Below are 21,515 nucleotides of genomic sequence, written 5' to 3' on the forward strand. Positions count from 1 at the left end.
CACCACGCCACACAGGCTTGCCCACCTTCTAATACACCATCTCAAGGAAGAGGCGGAGAAGAGGCTTTGTGCTATGTGGGGAAAGCCCGAGAGAGAATCAAGACCCCTGGTCTGGTCTCAGTTCTCCTTCGATTGCCCTGTGTGATCTTGGGCTGATCCCATAATCTCCTGAGCCTGATTCCTCGTATGTAAAATGATGGGTTAGACTAGAGGACCTCTAGATCCTTTCCTGACCTTTTAGGAAGTGAAACCCTATGGGCTAAATCTGAAATGAGACATAAGGATGTCTGATAGATGGAATTACAAGTCATCTCGCTTATAGAAAAATCTCTAAGAGCCAGAGTTAAAACCAGCTGGGCAGGCTCCCATGATGTCAGGAAGCAGGGTTAACTGTCGAGTCTTTGCCAACCAAAAAAAAAAATTAACCCGCAGTCCTCTGAGAGTGATTTCCAAAATATCACCAGAGCCCTGACTTTTTGCCAACATGCACCACCTTCTCCCTAGGAACATAGGTCCCATTTTTAGTTAGTATTTTTTAATTGAAGTATAGTTGGTTTACAATGTTTCAGGTGTACAGCAAAGTGATTCAGTTATACATATGCATATATATTCTTTTTCAGATTCTTTTCCATTATAGGCTATTACAAGATATTGAATATAACCTGTGCTATACTGTAGGTCCTTGTTGTTTATTTTCTATACAGTAGTGTGTATCTGTTAATCCCAAACCATTTTTATTTTTTTAGATCTTACAGCCTGGAGAAGAAGACATCTTAGGGCTGGGACTTCCATTTCTGGCAATACAGCACATTAGAAAAATCTGAAAACTCTGCCACTGCAAAGGACAAATATCCTGTTGAATCTGTGTTTAATCCCATTTTAAAAAGTAGAGGGAATGACAAGGGACAAAAAAGAAGGAGAAGAAGGAAAGGAGGAAGGGAAGGGAAGAAAGTTTAAAAGCAAGGAAAGAAAGTTTAAGAATAGAACTGGCAAATACGACTTGATGTTCTGACTACAGGGTATTACAGTGGGGGTGGCAATCTTGCCAACTAATGTGCTTGGGTTTTAACAGCTCCTTGGAGATTGATGGAAATGAGTCTTGGGTCTGCATGATGTAGGGAGATGGGCTTGGACCCCTTTGTGGTCCTGGCAGTCTTGAAGGACTACCCCCTCCGTGAGAAAGCTAACAAGAAAAAAATTCACTCTGAGAAGTAAGAAAATAAAAAGGAAGTTTATTTCCTTGGTCTGGACTCTGAATAGGAGGGGAAAAGTCTCCTCTGAGAATTTATAGTGATAGGAAAGCCCTCATTTAGCATTGAGATTCCAATTTATACTTCTTGTGAGATTCAGTAACTTCATATTAAAAAATTAGCATAAAACCCTTCTAAAGATGAGCTTACAATCCAAAATTATGCAACATACGCAACAATCTACTTCAAGCAAGACCCAGCAGACATAAAGATAACAAGATTCAAGCTCTAAAAACTTCAGATAATAAAGCTTTTGTACAGAGGTTATAAAAGAAATATATTTTAAATTGCTGTTATAAAGAAGAAATCAAAACTTGATAAAAGAACAAGACAATAAGAAAAATAATAGAGTTGAAAAGTGCCAGATTTACCTTCTAAAATTACAAATATAGTCAATGAAATAGAAAAGAAAAGTCAATTGATGGATTAGACATCATCTGTCAATTAGAGGCGAGAGAGAATTAGTGAACTAGAAGATAGATCTAAATGGTGATGTGCTGATAAGCCAGCTCTCTGGGGGGAAATCAAAACCCTGATTTGCTTGTTTCCATGGTGTAAATACTCCCACCATGGCCAGTTCCAAGCTACCAACATGACATTACTGAAAATGGAGCTGGAAAAGATGCACACGATTGGTTCTCACCAGCCAACATGACCATACCACTCAAGCAACAAAGAGGGATAAAGAGATAGAAAAGTGGAAGTATGGAAAATAGGGTGGAATAAAAATATCCAACATATGTCTAACAGAAGAGGGAAAATGACTGAAATTTTCCTATATCTGATGAAAGGTAGGAATCATCAGATTCATGAGTCACAAAAAGTCTCAAGCAAGATAATAAAAATAAAACCCACACATAGAAATAGCACAGTGAAATTTCAGAATACCAAAAGCAATGAGATGACTCATACACAAAGCTAAAAGACACATTATCTGTGAAGAAATGACAATTAGACTGACAACATACTTCTCGATAGCAACAATGGAATAGCATCCTCAAAGCACTGTTAGAAATAACCAATGTCCTAGAATTCTATACCTAGCTAACATATCATATAAGAATGAAGGAGTGTTTGTTTCAGTTATCACTACCAGACTCTGAGTGAGGAACTACAAAGGGATGTTTTTTAAAAAATAGAAATTGAACCTACAAAAAATAGTAGCATAAAAGGAGAAATTATGAGCAAAAAACCTGTTAAACATGAAGGCATAGCCAAAGAAGCACCAATTATGTAAAATTATGATAATAATGCCAAATTTAGTAGTTATTCAAACAAGGTGTGGGGACAGTGAGGGCATTATTCATATAGTAATGGGTAGATGAAGCAGACAAAAGGTAGTAAAAAAAAATAGTAGACTTGAATAACACAATTAACAAAGGTAGTTCAACAAAAAGATACAGAATCTGGCACCAATCAGGAAACATTCTTACAAGCCTCTTAGATAGCCTCATCCACCAGAAGGCAGACAGCAGAAGCAAGAAGAACTACAATCCTGCAGCCTGTGGAATGAAAACCACATTCATAGAAAGATAGACAAGATGAAAAGGCAGAGGACTATGTACCAGATGAAGGAACAAGATAAAACCCCAGAAAAACAACTGAATGAAGTGGAGATGGGAAACCTTCCAGAAAAAGAATTCAGAATAATGATAGTGAACATGATCCAGGACCTCAGAAAAAGAATGGAGATAAAGATCGAGAAGATGCAAGAAATGTTTAACAAAGACCTAGAGGAATTAAAGAACAAACAAACAGAGATGAGCAATACAGTAACTGAAATGAAAACTACACTAGAAGGAATCAATAGCAGAATAACTGAGGCAGAAGAACGGATAAGTGACCTGGAAGACAGAATGGTGGAATTCACTGCTGCGGAACAGACTAAAGAAAAAAGAATGAAAAGAAATGAAGACAGCCTAAGAGACCTCTGGGACAACATTAAACACACCAACGTTCACATTATAGGGGTCCCAGGAGAAGAAGAGAGAGAGAAAGGACCCAAGAAATATTTGGAGAGATTATAGTCAAAAACTTCTCTAACATGGAAAAGGAAATAGCCACCCAAGTCCAGGAAGCACAGAGTCCCAGGCAGGATAAACCCAAGGAGAAACACGCTGAGACACATAGTAATCAAACTGACAAAAATTAAAGACAAAGAAAAATTATTAAAAGCAGCAAGGGAAAAACAACAAATAACATACAAGGGAACTCCCATAAGGTTAACAGCTCATTTCTCAGCAGAAACTCTGCAAGCCAGAAGGAAGTGGCAAGATATATTTAAAGTGATGAAAGGGAAGAACCTACAACCAAGATTACTCTACCCGGCAAGGATCTCATTCAGATTCAACAGAGAAATCAAAAGCTTTACAGACAAGCAAAAGCTAAGAGAATTCAGCACCACCAAACCGGCTCTACAACAAATGCTAAAGGAACTTCTCTAAGTGGGAAACACAAGAGAAGAAAAGGACCTACAAAAACAAACCCAAAACAATTAAGATAATGGTAATAGGAACACACATATTGATAATTACCTTAAATGTGAATGGATTAAATGCTCCAACCAAAATACACAGGCTCACTGAATGGATACAAAAACAAGGCCCGTATATATGCTGTCTACAAGAGACCAACTTCAGACCTAGGGACACATACAGACTAAAAGTGAGGGCATGGAAAAAGATATTCTATGCAAATGGAAATCAAAAAAAAGCTGGAGTAGCAATACTCATATCAGATAAAATAGACTTTAAAATAAAGAAGCAATTTGCATTCTGAGATAATTTTTTTCTTGTCTTATATTTCAATTTATTTTCTTCTTTTTCTTCAGATGTAAAATATATCCAACACTAATTCCAAAAGCAAATGTATTTATGACATTGTTGTCCAGCCCAGGTTTTTACACCCATATAACCAATGTGATAGGACCATAATTCATTATCTTTTTACCACTGAAAATTGTTTTATATATGTAATGACAGAGAAATGGCTTTATAATGCTGATAATGGTAGCAAAGAACTAATAGTTGGCTACTTCAATTACCAGTAATCTTAGCTGGATGAGGCCCTGCTTCACACATTTTGCCAAAAATCTTGCAACCCATCTGAGATAGAAACAGATGCACTACCCAGATCCCTTTCACGCAGGACTTGATTTGCTCTTCAGAGTCTGTCTCAGCTACAGAGAACTACCTCCTGATGTCATACCCTTCTAGAGGCAGTACATATGCAGTGAGCGAATGGGGCCCAGACATCTTAGCCTGGTATGGAACATTCTGAGGGGCAGTCCTTGCTCTAGAGCTCTCCCTCTGCTCAGCTCTCCTTCCTCCCCTTCCTTTCGATATTGATCTCTAATAAACATCTTGTACCATAGATTCTACTGAGATTAAATAAATAAATAAGAAAACATTCTGTTGGAGCATACATAGAGCAATTACAAAAGATCATGTACGGGCTTCCCTGGTGGCGCAGTGGTTGAGAGTCCGCCTGCCAATGCAGGGGACACGGGTTCGTGCCCCGGTCCCGGAGGATCCCACATGCCGTGGAGCGGCTGGGCCCGTGAGCCATGGCCGCTGAGCCTGCGCGTCTGGAGCCTGTACTCCGCAACAGGAGAGGCCGCAACAGTGAGAGGCCCGCGTACCACAAAAAAAAAAAAAAAGATCATGTACTAGGCCACAAATAAATCTCCCCAAATTTCTAATTTAAGTCAGAAATCAATTTAGTTGCAAAAGATAGCTTTTAAAATTCTAAACATTTAAAAATTTTAAGTACAATTAATAGATTGAAAAAAAACTCAAAATGGAAATAGAAAATTCATAGAACTCAATGAAAATGAAAATATTTACCTATCAAAGTTGGTGTGATACAGCTAAGGCAGTATTTAAGGAAAGTTGATAGCCTCAAATGTACATATTGAACAATAAAAAGTTTAAGAAATCAGGGCTGGCAAAGACAGCAACAAATGATCTTACTATTCTCCAGTCCAATGAAAGGAATAATCAGCTGTTTCTCTACACACTTACCCCTTAACCGTAAAAAAGAAGGAGAACTTATACACAAATGTTCAGCTTTTGCAAAAGAACATCCCTACTTAAATGTTTATGTAATTGAAATTATCAGAAGAAGAATAAAGATTAGCAGTGGTTTTCACATTGTCCATATTACTTCCTGTTGCTTGTGAGCACACACACGCACGCACATCCACATAAACTAGCCTTTTTGGACAGTGTAGAGGACACCCTTTTTTTTGGCCACACTGTGTGGCTTGCAAGATCTTAGTTCCCCAACCAGGGATCGAACCCAGGCCCCCTGCCGTGGAAGCATGGAGTCCTAACCACTGGACCACCCTTTATAGATTTCATCCTCAAAGTTCCAACACAGTGGCTCAGGAGGATCTGTTCAAACCATCCAGCATTTATCAACCATCTGCCATGTGGGGAATTCAAGGCTGAACAACGTCGGGTCTGAGGAGCCCCCAAGATCTGGTTTGATGGGGGGTCTAGGCAGCGAAGTAGAACACTAAGAGATAAGGCTGGTGGGATAAATTGAGCTGAGGACTTGGGGAGGCTGGAACGCCAGGGGAAGAGTCATAGTGAAGACTGGTGAGCAGGACAGCACAGCCATGTGCTTGGGAAACGGTGTGCCAGAAAAGCCTACCTTCTTGAGTCCGGAAGTCATCTTCGGCAAAGATGTTAAAGTTGCCGCACAGCCCACAAGTCTTGTTGAAGTGTCTGTCTGACAGCAGGACTTGAAAGTTGCCGCTGCCATCAATCCTGGCCACAAAGCCGTAGGCCTCGCTGGACAGCTTGTAGTACCCAGCCTCAGTTTCTAGGTACAGCCCTTTGGAGGTATAGGGCATGGAGACCCTGGAAGGACAGGAGGAACTCAGGAAGTGGCCTTCTCATCCATTTTCTGGATGTCCCTCCACCCTTCAACCCAACCACGCTGCAGGATTCAGACCAAGGAACAGAGGCTGTGTGCCTAGTCCAAGCATTGGGACACCCCCCTCTTGCACACCCTGCTCACTTCCTCTGGGCACATCTACTTCCTCTCTCTGGGCCCTGCTGCTTCATCCGAAAGACGATGGGGGAGTACAGGGGAATTATCAGGGCCCCTTCTAATTTGACATTTCTGGGCTCTGACTTGCCTCTGGTCCCCCTGCAGCACAGTACCATTGACAAACACATGGATATCGAAAAATTCCCCAAGATACACAGAAAGGCTCACTCTCTTGCCATCTTGGAAGTCCCCTGAAAGAGAAAAGAATGATTTAAACTGGGTAGCAATTATTACCCAAAAAAGTGAATACATTTATTTATAATCATCATCTCTATAATCTTATCTCAGTGGAAAACTCCCCCCAAAGATCTAACAGATGGGCAACAAAAATGTCCCTAACAATCTCATTGGCTCACTCATCTTTCCATTCATCTAAAAATGGTTATCGTGTGCCTCTGAATACATAGCCCTCTAGTAGTCTCTCATATTTCTCAAAAGAGAAATGTAACATTCTGACCCCTTCCTTCTGGGAGTTTACAATCGAAGTATAAAGATAAAATAAGCATGAGTCGGATGCATTCTAAGGCAGTGAATCAAAGCCACAACGTGGTTACCGGTGACAGGAACACTGCGATGTGTTATTTAAAATGTTCTCTTAGAAAGGGAACCCTCCACACTGTTGTGGGAATGCAAAGTAGTTCAGCCACTGTGGAAAACAGTACGAGGTTCCTCAAAAAACTAAAACTCGAGTTGCCATATGATCCAGTGAGCTCACTCCTGAGCATATAACCAGACGAAACTATAATTCGAAAAGATACGTGCACCCCTATGTTCATTACGGCACTATTCACAATGGCCAGGAAGTGGAAGCAACCTACATGTCCATCAACAGATGAATGGATAAAGAAGATGTGTTGTGTGTGTGTGTGTGTATATATATATATATATACATACACACATAATGAAATACAACTCAGTCATAAAAAAGAGCAAAATCATGCCATTTGCAGAAACATGGATGGACCTAGAGATTATCCTACTAAGCGAAGTCAGAAAGAGAAAGACAAATACCATAAGATATCACTTACACGTGGAATTTAAAATATGACACAAATGAACCCATCTATGAAACAGAAACAGACTCCCAGACATAGAGAACAGACTTGTGGTTGCCAGGAGGAGGGAGGGAAGGAAGGATTAGAAGTTTGGGATTAGCAGATGCAAACTGGTATATATAGAATGGATAAACAGCAGGGTCCTACTATAGAGCACAGGGAACTATATTCAATATCCTATGATAAACCATAATGGAAAGGAATATGAAAAGGAATACATATACATGTATAACTGAGTCAATTGGCTATACAGCAGAAGTGAACACAACATTGTAAATCAACTGTACTTTGGTAAAAATTTAAAAAGAATAAATAAAATGGAGATTCGTGCGTCTCCTCGCTGTACTGAATTCGCTTCCCTGGGAGAGGTTTAGAGATAGCACAGGTAAAATGCCGCTCTCCGTGCGGGGAACTTAATAAGGACACAGATGTTGCCATTAGAGATGTCTGAATAGCCGAACACGTGATCAGATGGCCTCTGCCATCCCCGTCGTGAGGGGCAAATGCAGAGGCAAGGGTGATGGCGGTTGACATGAAAGCCGGAAAACAGGAAGAGACATTTTTGCAGCTTAATGAAGACCTAACAACCCCACCGCTTGTCCGGAGAACAGGCGCCTGTGCTGGGCTATGGGTTTTCAAAGATAACTGAGTGGCCACAGGAGATGAGGGATCCAGAAGGAACAGTGTGGTCCGCGTCTCAAGGCTTTGAGACTGAGAAGTTGATGGAAGTAGGGAAGATGAGGGCAGCCGGTGAAGACAGAGACGGAAGATGCTGGAGAAACAGGGGTCAACGTTGGGGGTGCCACGCCTTCATGCTCCTGAAGAAATGGGACGGGGACCCAGGTGGAAAGGTTAAGCTTGGAAATGAGGACATGTGCCTGCTCCTGGAAGGGTCAGGGGACTGTAGCTCCAGCTCCTCAGCAAAAGACAAGGCAAGGGGTGGTGCAGTGGTTGAGAATCCGTCTGCCAAGGCAGGGGACACGGGTTCGAACCCTGGTCCGGGAGGATCCCACATGCCGCGGAGCAACTAAGCCCGTGCTCCACAACTACTGAGACTGCACTCTAGCGCCCGCGAGCCACAACTACTGAGCGCGTGTGCCACAACTACTGAGGCCCGCGCACCTAGAGCCCGTGCTCCACAACAAGAGAAGCCACCACAATGAGAAGCCCGCGCACTGCAACGAAGAGTAGGCCCCGCTCGCCGCAACTAGAGAAAGCCCGCATGCAGCAACAAAGACCCAACACAGCCAAAAATAAATTAATTAAATTAATTTAAAAAAAATAAAGAGAGAGAAGGCAAGAATGTCTATGGAACCAAGTGCAGGAGGCTTGGAAGGTCTGTCGACGTGACGTGCAGCTGCCACGGCTGGGGCCACTGATAAAGCGAGCTAAGATGGGTGGTCTCAGGACAGCCCAGCAGAGGTCTGGAAGGAGGTGTCCTCCAACCAGGGCTTGAGCTGGACCCAGGCTGCTGGAGGACAGCGACACCTGGTACACACACACACACACACACACACACACACACACACATACACACACACACACAGAACCACAGAATGAGCCAGAAAATAGACTTGTTTCTGGTAAGACTTTAGTGAGGGCCGTGGCATGTAACTAACAAGCCCATTCTAAGAATAGAGTCTTGAATGATATACTGTTAGTAGCTCAGGGGCCATCAGGAAAGGCCCAGAGACCACCCACAGCCCACAAGCCACAATCTGCCGGGCCCCAGACCAACGCTGGCAGGGGTTAAAAGAGATGCCAACCGCGGGGAAGGGTTTTGTCCTATCCCACTGAGGAGTCTTGTCCAAACTGCATTTTCACTTCCAACAGTTTCTGTAGCAAGCAAATCTTTCAAAAGTGGAACAGACTTTCTGACAGCAAGAAATTAGCCGAAGAAAAACAAAAATAAGTGATAGGACAAATACACTCAAATGTTAATGGTAGAGTCTGAGTGGTGGGTATAGCGGTGTCCATTGTCCTATTCTTTTCACTTTCCCGTATGTTTGAAATTTTCCATAATAAAATGCTGGAAAACGCGAACAAATGGGAGAGCCCGGCAAGAGCCTTCAGTTTGCGGTCCCTCCCAGGAGCCTTCCCGGCCCCTCGACATGCACAGTGGGCCAAAGACTGAATCCCTTCCCGGCCTCTGCTGGGGCTGACCCTGACCACCACACCCCAGCCTGGAGGGAGCCCCATTCACCACCTGCCTGCTGGCAGAGGTACAATGAGCCCAAGAGGTTGGGGTCTCCTCCCGGCCACAGAACCCACCTCCTCCTCACCAGTACAATTCCTGTCCATCCCCAGGCTCAAGAGGGCTGGAGGGTTCTGCCCCTGCCTCACTAGGTAACATCACCTTGAGCTGGAGGCATCTCCCTCCTGGAAACAGGAGAGGGACCCTGGGCACCTCTCCTCAAAGGTGCTCCCTTCCCATCATGGGGATTCAGAAAGGGAGCCTGAGAGAGCTAGGCAGCCAGCCAGGGGTGGGGCAGGAGGTGGGGTGGTGGTGTTTGCCGGAGAATGGGTGGGGAACGCTGCCTGCAATCAGGCAGCTTGGGGTGAGCCACCATCCTGAAGTTGCTTTCAAGGCTTTCAAGGATGTCAGATCACCTCAACAGTCACTTGTTCCACGGGAAGCAGGGCTGAACAGGTGCCGTGGGGAAGCCGAGAGGTCACTACCACTATGAAGGAAGGACCTGAAGGCTGGGCCAGCCAAGACTCCAGCAGGAAGTCATTCAAAAGGGAGCCAGGAGAACGTGACAGAGCCCCGAGCCTCCCACTGTTGGGGTGCATGGGAGCTCCCATCTTTTCCAGGTAAAAGGGGATACAGCCTGACTCCACAGCCCGTGGGACCTGGGTCCACCGGGTAGCTGACACTCGGTGTCACTTGCCCACCGTCACACAGCTGGTGAGTGATGACGGGACTGGGAACTCAGACCAGGGGCTGGTTTAAGCATGTGAAGGGTGGGCTCTGCATGGTCCCAGGAGCGATGGCATCGGGAAGCTGAGGAGCCTGCCAGGAGCACCCAGAGCCCAGCACTGCGTAAGGCAGCAGCCCGTTGGTGGAGGTGGGGGTAGAGGTGCTGGGATCGAGACCCTTGGTGAGGACAGAACTGCAGGACCCTGTGGAATTCCACCCCCAAGGCAGGGGCAGCAAGGGGACGTTTGGAAGGAGGAGACTTCAGAAAAGCAAACCGTGGCGGCATGAAGGAGCTTGGAGGCCATCTAAACGAGTGGCTTTGAAACGTTTTTGCTCACATATATCCAGACAAAACTCTAATTCAAAAAGATCCACGCACCCCTATATTCATAGCAGCACTATTCACAATAGCCAAGACATGGAAGCAACCTAAATGTCCACCGACAGATGAATGGATAGAGAAGATGTGGCACATATATATATAATGGAATATTACTCAGCCATCAAAAAAGAATAAAATCATGCCATTTGCAGCAACATGGATGGACCTAGAGATTATCCTACTAAGCGAAGTAAGTCAGAAAGAGAAAGACAAATATCATAGGATATCGTTTATACGTGGAATCTAAAATACGACACAAATGAACCTACCTGAGAAACAGAAACAGACTCCCAGAAACAGAGAACAGACTTGTGGTGGCCGAGGTCGGGGGAGGGAAAGATTGGGAGTTTGGGGTTAGTAGATGCAAACTATTAAATAGAGAGTGGCTAAACAACAAGGTCCTGTACTGTAGAGCACAGGGAACTATATGCAGTATAGTTCTGTGATAAACTATAATGGAAAAGAATATGAAAAAGAATACATATGTATAACAGTCACTTTGCTGAACAGCAGTAATTAACACAACACTGTAATTTAACTATACTTCAATAAAAAATAAAATTTAAAAAAAGAACATTTTTGCCCAGCAAGTGGAGTAAAAATGCCAGTAACTTCATGACCCAGCGCATGCACCGTACACAGTTCACATAACATTCCTACCCTAACCCTGTGCCAGGCGCTCTGGTACTTTCTGATGTCTTCTATTCTGTTCCACGTAGTTTTTTTTCATGCTGGTTACAACGATTACATTCATTTTATGACCCATATGTTGTGACTCAGTTTGCAAAACACTGATCTATACTGACTCCATTCTACAGTTGGAGAAACTGAGGCTCAAGTTTACAACAGGCTCTCTCCACCTCGGCGCTATTAACACTGCGGGCCAGATACTTCTTTGTTGTGGTGGCCACTCTGTGCACGTAGGATAATTAACAGCATCCCTGGCTTCTACCTATCAGATGACACTAGCCTCCACCCCACCCCCCAAGCTGTGACAATCTAAAATGTCTCTAGACACAACCAAATGTCCTCTGGGGGAAAAAAATCACCCTGGTTGAGAACTATTGGTTTACACAGCTAACACGGGCAGAGCCCACATCAGGGTTTTCTAACTCCAAGTGCAAACCCCCCTTTGTAACACAAAGCCACCTAACGGGGCGTCTGAGCGCTCAGGATTCAGTTAACCACTAGTGCAGGACAGAACTCTCCATCAGCCTTATGTTTTATTTGCTTCCTTCCCTCCCTGCAGAACTCAGGAGGGCATCTGACGATGGGCAGCCATTAGGAAGATGAGCCAGTAGAAAATGCCAGGGACGGACTTCCCCAGCGGTCCAGCGGTTAGGACTCCGCGCTCTCACTGCCGAGGGCCTGGGTTCAATCCCTGCTCAGGGAACTAAAAATCCCACAAGCCACGAGGTGCGGCCAAAAAAAAAGAAAAGAAACTGCCGGCGAGCCCCGGGGCGGGAGGACGCTCCCACGGTCTGCAGACCTGCAGGCCCGCACTTCCTGTAACTGCCGGAAGACGGGCAAGGCATCCATCCCAGAGGCGAGCTATAGGGAAGCTCTTCCCGCGGCCCCATCTCCAGTCTGGCCTCTTGAATTCAGGAACTGAGGCTCTGAGTAAGGGAACAAGGCCTCCCCCAGGTGAGCGAGGAGCATTCAGGGAAGCAGGGGGCAGCTGGGAGCAGAGTCAGACCCGAGTGCTTTCTCTGAGTCTAGAGTGTGGGAGTCACTACTCTGTGTTTCTAACGAACACTCCATCCTCCACTCCTGTGATTCTGATGCAGGCGATCACTGTCCGAAAGCTGCACGACAGCGATCTGGAGTGACCTGGCCACATGCTGATCGGGAGGCAGAGGCTCACGCTGGGGAGTTCACCAGAACCTTGCTGGCTGTCTGTGGCTCTCTCGGGGCTGCTTTGGGAGACACATCCCGCAGGGTGGCTCAGGGGCCACCAGAACTCCCGAGGTCTCTCCCGGGTCCCCGTGCTGGCCGGCTAGGAGCCTTGACCTGGGACCCTGGATGGAGCCTGCCGGACCGGGAGCCGACATCAGAACAAGGGGCCTCGCCTTGGCACCAGGTGGCCCTTGATGCTCGGACACAAACACTTTACCCAGGATGCGAACAAGGTTCACGGGAGAGGAACGGGAATTTGCGATTTAGAAGCGAGGAAACAGGATGTCATTGGAGAACAATAGAGCAGAGACGTGTGGGAGGGCACAGCCGCGCCTGCAGGATGGAAAGGCAGCGTCCAGGGGTGCTGGGCCCCTTGGCACCTCCGGCCCCCGGAGCAGCGGTGCCAGCCCACCCTGCCGGGCTCAGCTCCTCAGATTATCCCTCTCCTGCCAATACCCCCCTCCCACCCCTAAAAAACAGAAAAAGTAGCCGCCCATGCTCTCTGATGTTAGCAGCACGATTTTGGGTGGGAATGAAACTATTCTACATTGAAATGGGATTGATCTACAGCCTGACTTAAGCCAACTACCTGCCAGAAAACTGACACTTGACAAGAGCAAATTGTAAGAAAAGGAGGACACAGAGGGGGTATCCCACAGAGATGCTCTGAACTAGAGAGCCCTTCCATTCCTCCTTGGCCCCTGAAACCCAGAGAAGGATGGCCAGAGAGGCCAGACTTCTGACACCAACCCGCGTGGATGTGAGGCAGAGGGGTCAGTGTTACCCTGACTTTGATAGACATGCCCCCAAGTGCCCACGGTACATTTGTGACACCGTGGATGGACCTTGGAGGCATTGTGCTAAGTGAAATAAGACAAAGAGAGACAAATACTGTACGATCTCACATGTGGACTCTTAAAAAGCAAGCAAAGCAAATGCACTGTGACTTTTAAGGTGGAGAAATCCACGGAAATAAACATTGGGACCACCTGCGGAGGAAGGGCCTGGGGCCTTCAGCTTCCCAGGGAAGGTGAGGGGGTGCTTTTTCCCTCCATTGCTGCCTCTGAAGCAAGACGGGTCCCCAGAGTTCAGAATTCAGGATGACTTCCTCAATTCATCATGCCCTAGGGGTGTCTCTGGTCCTTTTCATCACCCGCCTGGTCACCACAGCCAAGGCCACCCTGCATCCCGCTTCTCTCCCTTTCAGAAGCATCTTGGCAAAGAACCAGTTTCTGCTGAGGCTCTACACTAGCCCCTCCGTTGCCTGCGAAATCAAGAAACAAACTCCCCCATCAGATAGCAAGACGCAGCCCCATCAGCCTGCCCCCGTGACCCAGTCTTGCACTCCACTATTCCCCAGGCCTGTGCTTCTCAAACTTGGGGCCCCAAACCAGCAGCAGCAGCTGGGAACTTGTTAAGAATGAACATTTCAGGCCCCGCTCCAGATCCACTGACTTAGAAACCTTGGGCGGGGTGGGAGGGATGGAGGACCCCAGCAATCTGTTTTAACCAGCCTCCAGGTGAGCCTGAGGCGTGCTGGAAACAGGGAACCACGGCTCCCAGCACAAGGACCTCCCCACTGGGCTGCACGGCCCCAACATACACCCTTTCCAGAGCCTTCCCTGTGCTCCTGCTGTCCCCCCTGAATGGGGCATCCTCCCGGTCCTCTCTGCCCAAGCAAAACCCCCTCCTCCAAGGTCCGGCACAACGTGCTGTTCATGAAGCCAGCTCTTCGGTACAGCAGAGCACCGCGCTTCCTGGATCCCCCGTTCGGTGATGACAGAGACCCCCGGGAGCTAAGGAAACAGAGATGAATGTGACATGGTCCTTGCCCTGAGGGATTCACGGAGGAGTAGGGGAAATGGCATTGCAGTGAAGTTCAGACTACTCAAGTCACGCTGGGATAGGTTTTCCAGCAGAGGCAGGGCAGGTGGGGAAAAGGCAGGGCAGGAAGGGGGTAGCCAGAGAAGCAGGAGAACCCATGGGACTTCCCTGGCAGTCCAGTGGTAACGACTCCGCGCTTCCACTGCAGGGGCCTCGGGTTCGACCCCTGGTTGGGGAACCAGGATCCCACATGCCGTGTGGCATGGCCAAAAATGAATTAATTAATTAATTAATTAAAAAAGAAGCAGGAGAACCCAGAGCTAAGGCCAGCTGTCAGCTCTGAGCAACCAAGCAGAGCCTCGCCCGGCGGCAGACCCAGAGGGTTCTGCTCCCATCCTTCCTGACTGACGGAGTTAACGCCTCAAGATCCCTACAGCCTGCATCTCGTGTGAGGGTCTGGGTGTTGACCAAGATGCTCTCCTTGGCCAGCTGTCCACAACCAAACCTGAGTCAGGCTCCTCCGAGCCCTCTCCTCGGTTAGGTGCCCCCACGGACTCTGTCCTTGGCCTGCTTAGTCCAGTTTTAGCAAGAATCCTGCTGGGTCAGTTTAGCGAGAATCCCCTACCCTCAGTATCTGATCATATTCCTTGTAACCCACCCTGGACATCGTATCACCCTGGCCTCCCTTCAGCAAGAATCCTGTCAAGTTGGCTTAGCCAGAATTCCCCCTGATCCCTGATGTTTCCTCTTAGTCGTTTTCCACCAGCAGCCCACACCCAGCTCCCTGACTGTAAGTCCTCACTCGTCTTTGTTATATTCTGAGTGGAGCCCATCTCTCCCCTCTACTGCAAAACCTCCATTGCACTGGTCCGTCCTGAGTAAAGTTTTCCTCGCTCTCCTTATAACTATTGTCACGAAAAATTTTGCTGTAACAGTGTAGGTCTGTCCGTTGCCATCTCCCCTCCACACGCCCCGCCGCGCCAAGGCTAAGGACTCCGTCGCCTTTGCTGGTTTTTGCTGCGTCCCTCATTCATGCACCACACACATCTCATTAATTGTTGTGAAGGTCACCGAACCACAGTGTTCCATCACTGCCTCCAGCCCCACTCCCAGCCTTGGAAAGTGCCCTCTCTCCTTAACACAGAAGAAAGGTCCTCCTTCCTGACAAGCCCAGGATCGAAAGCCAGCTCTTCCTTTATTATCCGTCAGCACCTGGGAGGATCGTGCAACCTCCTCGGGCTTCAGTTCTTCGTGTGTGAAGGGGGGTGATGGTACCTGCCCCTACATCTCAGAGCTGCTGCACAGGGGCAGAGATAACACGGGCATGATACCAGCACTTGGCCAGGAACACAGGAGGTGCTCGACATCAGCTGATACTCTGAATTCCAGCGAGAACATGCAACCTTCCTTCCCTTTTCTACAGGCTTTTGCTATTAAAAACCACCTTCTGGGTCATCGATTCTCTCGATGCTTTGGGGCTTCCAGAGCATTGCCTGGACCCAGAGCGACAGACTCAACCACTGGAGAAGCACGAAGACTCTCTCCATCCACCAGGCTCCCATGGGTAGGGGCCCAGCGAGAAGCCGAGGGAATCCCCACGTCATGGAGAGGCCGTTCCCCACCATGCTCTCCGCTCAGGCACTGTCCTAAGAGTAGGAAATCCCAACCCGCAATCCCCAAGGCCCTCACCTGCCAGGGCTGAGCTCTGCTGTCCCCCCTCCCCACCCGCCTCTGAGTTCCTCCCCTCAGGGCCCGGACTCACCTATGAGAGAGAAGGAGTGTGTCTGGCAGTCCCCCGCCAGGAGATAACTACAGCTTCCCTCAAAGCTGTACATGCTCTCATCAAAGGTGTTGATGGAATCACCTCCGAAGAGGCTGCATCGGGCCATCGACGACCTGCCAAGAGCGCCTTCTCCACAAAGGGCCCCTGGAGGGAAAGGCCACACGTGAGCACAGCTGGTACCACCAGCCCAAACCACTGCAGCCGGGTAGAAACGAGGCTGCGTCTGTTAGAAATTAGGCTCCGGGGAAGAACTTTCCATCCTCAACGACAATAAAGCTGTCGCTTTCAGCCCCAGAATATGACCCAGGACTCGGCAATAATGGAGGAGCTGCCTTCCAGGAGACCCGTTCATTTCAATGACACACATCCACTGATTTTAAATGTACTGCGTGCTCATTAGAGAGAATTGGGAGACTATGGAAGAATAACAAAAAGAAATTAAGATCATCTGTAACCAACATTCAGCAGTAACCAGAGTTAACGTTTTAGCGTTTATCTTTTATTTGTATGTTCCTGTGTATATACACTTACAGATTTTTTGCAAATTTGTCAGCATGCGGAGCAAACTGTTTATAACCTGTTGATTTCTCAATATAGTGTAAAGAATGTATCGTGCCATACTTCCAAAACATTTTCGGTGGCTGCCTTATACTTTGCCTCTAAATGTATTTGGTACAGGTTCTAGCATTTCCCAGTTTTCTGATATGTACATAGATTGTACTGAGCATCCTTCTACATTCATCTACTGGGATATCTTGAATATATTGAATTCTGAACAGATCAACCTGTGTGCCTGACACAGAATCTGTGAAGTATTGACTCCTGCAGGGTCATATGCTATCTCCTGCCGCTCTCACACTGTGTGTGTGTGTGTGTGTGTGTGTGTGTTGGCAGGTGGAAACCACAGCTGTCAATCTCTAAGTTTTCTAGCTCCCCTGGCACAGAACACACCTAGCGGGAAGATGCAGAGGGTATGACGGATGTACACTTTGCCCCAGACTAACCTGTGAGCAGTAGGCTGGATGCTGCTGGCCTAGTCATCTAAATGGAGACTAGGATCAGAAAAGCGTCCCCCTTGCCTTTCACAGACTCAGCATCTCAGTGCGGGAAGGAGGGCAGTGTTGTACAGTGAAGGAGAGCTGGCCTCTGATTTGGGTTCTGTGTGACTTTGGAGCAGTCATTTTTCCTCTCTGACCCTCAGTCTCTGCATTGGTACTATCAGATGTACACCTGTACAACTAGATGAGCTCCACAATCCATTCTAAATCTAATAATCTTCCCAAGTCTTGGATTCCTTCCTCTCCATCCTCCATCCCCAGCATACAGGACTGTTCTGTGTGGCCCTGGTGCTTCTTAGTTCCCCAATTGGAGAAGACATTTACAGGCACCTGGTCCTTGAGAAACACAAGTCCAGGGCAGTGGGCTCTGCAGAACCTTCATAAGAGGAATTAACCAGGGAGCCAGTGACTCCGGCAGCCCCAGCATGAGCCGAACGTGGGGCTGGGCACACAGGTGGGCTCCAGACACACCTGCAGATCCCTGGCAGGGGGTGGTTCCCAATGGCCCTGAGGCAGGAGTGAAGAGTGGCAGCAGCACCTTTGTACCTACCTGGCAAGGTGAGGGCCAGAGCGAGCAGCAACCTCGTGAGCCTGGCAGGGATCATCTGAGGAGAAGCAGGAGAGTTGAGCTCGCGATCGCTGGCCACACAGGTGGCCGCTATGTGCTCCTGGCCATGCATGAAGTAGGGAGAATTTTTTTCAAGCAAGAGAAGAGAATCACTCTCATTTGCCCCTTAAACATGGACTGCTGGTCCCCAAAATAGCCTGTGGCCAGGCCGAAGAGTAACAATCACTGTGATCCAGGACCCCGGGCATCCTTCCCCGAACAGTGGTCCCTGCTGCACACAGAGAGGAAAAGCCCTGCCTTGGCCTCCACCCGCCCCCAGGTGTCATCCCCTGAGCTCCCGCGGCCGCTCAGAGCCAGGGGCACCTCATTCCCTCCTCCTCTTCATCCTTTCACGCTCGGCAGCAAACTGGGGAGTAGGAACTGTCTTGCTTCTGCTCCTACCATGGGCACCAGGCTTTGAGAACACTCAGGAACCAGGCTTTCTGGGCAATCACCCACAATGTACACCAACTCCTCTCTCATTCCCATCCCAGCACCCAGCACAGTGCCCAGCACCCAGGAGGTGTTCAGGCAACATTTGCTGAGTTGATCTGATAAATAGACAGGAGTCCAGCAGCCCTGGGTGGTGGGCAAGGTTCCCTGTGGTGTGGCCGCCCCAGAAAAGGACAACGGACCCTGGCTGGCCCAGCGTACTCCGAATCCCCTAGGGCCCCGGCCACAGCTCCCTCCTCTGCAAAAGTGGCAAGATTAAGTGCAGTCTGTCACCTGAGATTCCCTGGGGGTGGGGAGCTCCCTTACCACCCACTGCCCCATCCAGCCAAACAAGGGAGAGGAAAACCCCATCCATGATGTATCTGTGGAAGGAACACTCTAATGTCTGATATGGCCAAGGCTTGGTCTTGGAGCAGGTGCCCAACACACAGGTACATCAGGCTGCTTCCAGAAGGTACCCAGAGGTGAGGGCAGAGCTCATTCCTGTCCCATCTGGTCAAGTATTACAAGCAGTAAAGCCCAGGCAGTAGCGTAGGCAGCCACAGGACCTCCAGAGGCAAGTGGAGGAGGTAGCGTTAGAGGGTCCCTGGCTGTGAATCACCCTGCAAGCTAGTCCAGGGATGGAGAACCCCAGCTCCCCAGCGGTGAGGATCAGTCCTGCATCTTCCTCCCACTATGAGCCAGCCCTCTTCCCCAAAGACCATACCTTCCCCTGCAAATGGGGACTGCGGGTGACCCCAAGGTCCTTCGGGAAACTCAGCCTCCGCAGTGGTGCCGCCAGCCCTAGGCCATGCTCTCCAGGACCTTCTGTGGCTTGGGACTGTCTTGCTGGTGAGTGACCCCCGTGCTGTGGACACCCTGGGCCGAGGGGAGATAAAGCCCAAGCTGTGACGTCCGTCAGCCCCCGCTTTCCCACCACAATAGCTGTGAGCTGCCACCACAGGGGACAGGCCTCCTCCTAATGACCGAGAGGAAACAATGAACGGAAATGGTATTAGAAACACCTCCAAGGCGATAAGGCTTTGAACGCTTTGGTGGGAGGCTTCCTAGCAGCTGCCCTAAGGAGCTGCCTGGCCCTCCTGGCGCCCCTACACAGGCGCGGGTCCCCCCTCAGACAGTGCCCCACAGACGGCAGGACCAGGAAGGCTGGCTGTCCGGGGCAGGCCAGTGCAGGACAGGGAAGAATCCAGACTGGAGCAACTGAACTTTTGGATCCAGTTTCCAGGGCCAGACTCCAGGGAAGTTTGGAAAAACACCTCAGCCTGAGCCAATTTAGCAGCCGTGTTTAGAGGAAGGAGAGAGCTGATGCATCCTGTCCCGCTAGGTGCGAGTGATCCGGTTCCAGCCCTGATGGGAACTGTCAGTGTGGGTCCTGGCCAGAGAATGGACAAGTTAAAGATGAGGGGCCTGGTCACTATTCCAGGCCTTTCTGAAATGATGGCTGGACCGTCAGATGCTAGAACTCTTCCCGAAGACACTTCCAACCACCTCTGCTGCCCTCACTCCTCCCTGACCTTACACACACACACACACACACACACACACACACACACACACACACCACACCATATACACAACACACACACATACACCACCACAAACACCACACACACACCATACACACACACCACATACACGCCACACACCATACACACAACACACATCATATACACAATACACACACACCACATGCACCACACACACACACACACACCACACACCATACAGACAACACACATCATATACACAACACACACACAACACACAACACACACTATATACACAACACACACATACACCACCACAAACACCACACACACACCATACACACACACAACACACACCATATACACAACACATACACAACACACACTATATACACAACACACACACATACACCACCACAAACACAACACACACCATACACACAACACACATCATATACACACACACCACATGCACCACACACACACACACCACACACCATACACACAACACACACCATATACACAACACACACACATACATACCACACACACAACACACACCACACACTATATACACAACACACACATACACCACCACAAACACCACACACACACCATACACACACACACACACACCATATACACAACACACCACACACACCACACACTATATACACAACACACACACATACACCACCACAAACACAACACACACACCATACACACAACACACATCATATACACACACACCACATGCACCACACACACACCACACACCATATACACAACACACACACACAACACACACTATATACACAACACGCACACATACACCACCACAAACACCACACTATAGACACAACACACACTATATACACAACATACACACAACACACACTATGTACACAACACACACATACATACAACACACACACCACACACTATATACACAACACACACACAACACACACTATATACACAACACACACATACACCACCACACACACACCACATACACACCACACACCATACACCATATACACAACACACACACATACACTGCCACAAACACCACACACACCACACATCACGTACACACACACCACACACCATACACACACACATACACCACCACAAACACCACACACACACCATACACACACCACACATCACATACACATACCACATACACACCACACACAACACACACATACACACCACCACCACATGAACCACACACACACCATACACACACCACACATCACATACACACACACAACATACGCACACACCACATACACACCACACAACATACGCACACACCACATACACACCACACACCATATACACAATACACACACCATACACACACCACACATCACATACATATACACCACAAACATACACACCACACACACCAATCTTTCTTCCCAACCTCTAATTCCCTGGAGCCTAATTCTCAATCAACTGCTAAACTAATTCTTGCTAAAAGAGGTAGCCAATAAAACAGAGGAGGATGGGGACTCTCATGCTGGGACCCCAGGCTCTGTGACAGGCAGCCTAAGACACATCTCAGTGAGGAAGCCCACACTGCTGCTTCTCATGTCATGGCACCTGCCCTAAGAGTCTGGGAAACCTTTTGTCCCCAACCTCCCCCACCCCATGCACACCCTCACACCCCACCACTCCCTTTACTGCCCCAGGAGAGGAAGATGTTCCCAAGAAAGAAGTGGCAGAAGAGG

At 48.1% G+C, this 21,515-nt stretch overlaps 1 protein-coding gene across 1 annotated transcript in view; it reads right to left on the reverse strand.

Annotated features, from left to right (window-relative positions):
• VWF (von Willebrand factor) overlaps nt 1-19,113 on the reverse strand; it is a 136,653-nt gene extending 117,540 nt beyond the window's left edge. Inside the window, exons 1-5 of the mRNA XM_082849290.1 lie at nt 18,993-19,113; nt 17,777-17,831; nt 16,148-16,312; nt 6,397-6,499; nt 5,907-6,115 (exon numbers count right to left, since the gene is read on the reverse strand). Of these exons, the coding sequence (XP_082705416.1) occupies nt 5,907-6,115; nt 6,397-6,499; nt 16,148-16,312; nt 17,777-17,831 (532 nt within the window). The 5' untranslated portion in view covers nt 18,993-19,113. The remainder of the gene's footprint in view (nt 1-5,906; nt 6,116-6,396; nt 6,500-16,147; nt 16,313-17,776; nt 17,832-18,992) is intronic.
• Between the last annotated feature and the right edge of the window lie 2,402 nt (nt 19,114-21,515).

Source organism: Leucopleurus acutus, assembly GCF_964270905.1.
Source record: "Leucopleurus acutus genome assembly, chromosome: 11".
In the NCBI taxonomy this organism is placed as follows: domain Eukaryota; kingdom Metazoa; phylum Chordata; class Mammalia; order Artiodactyla; family Delphinidae; genus Leucopleurus; species Leucopleurus acutus.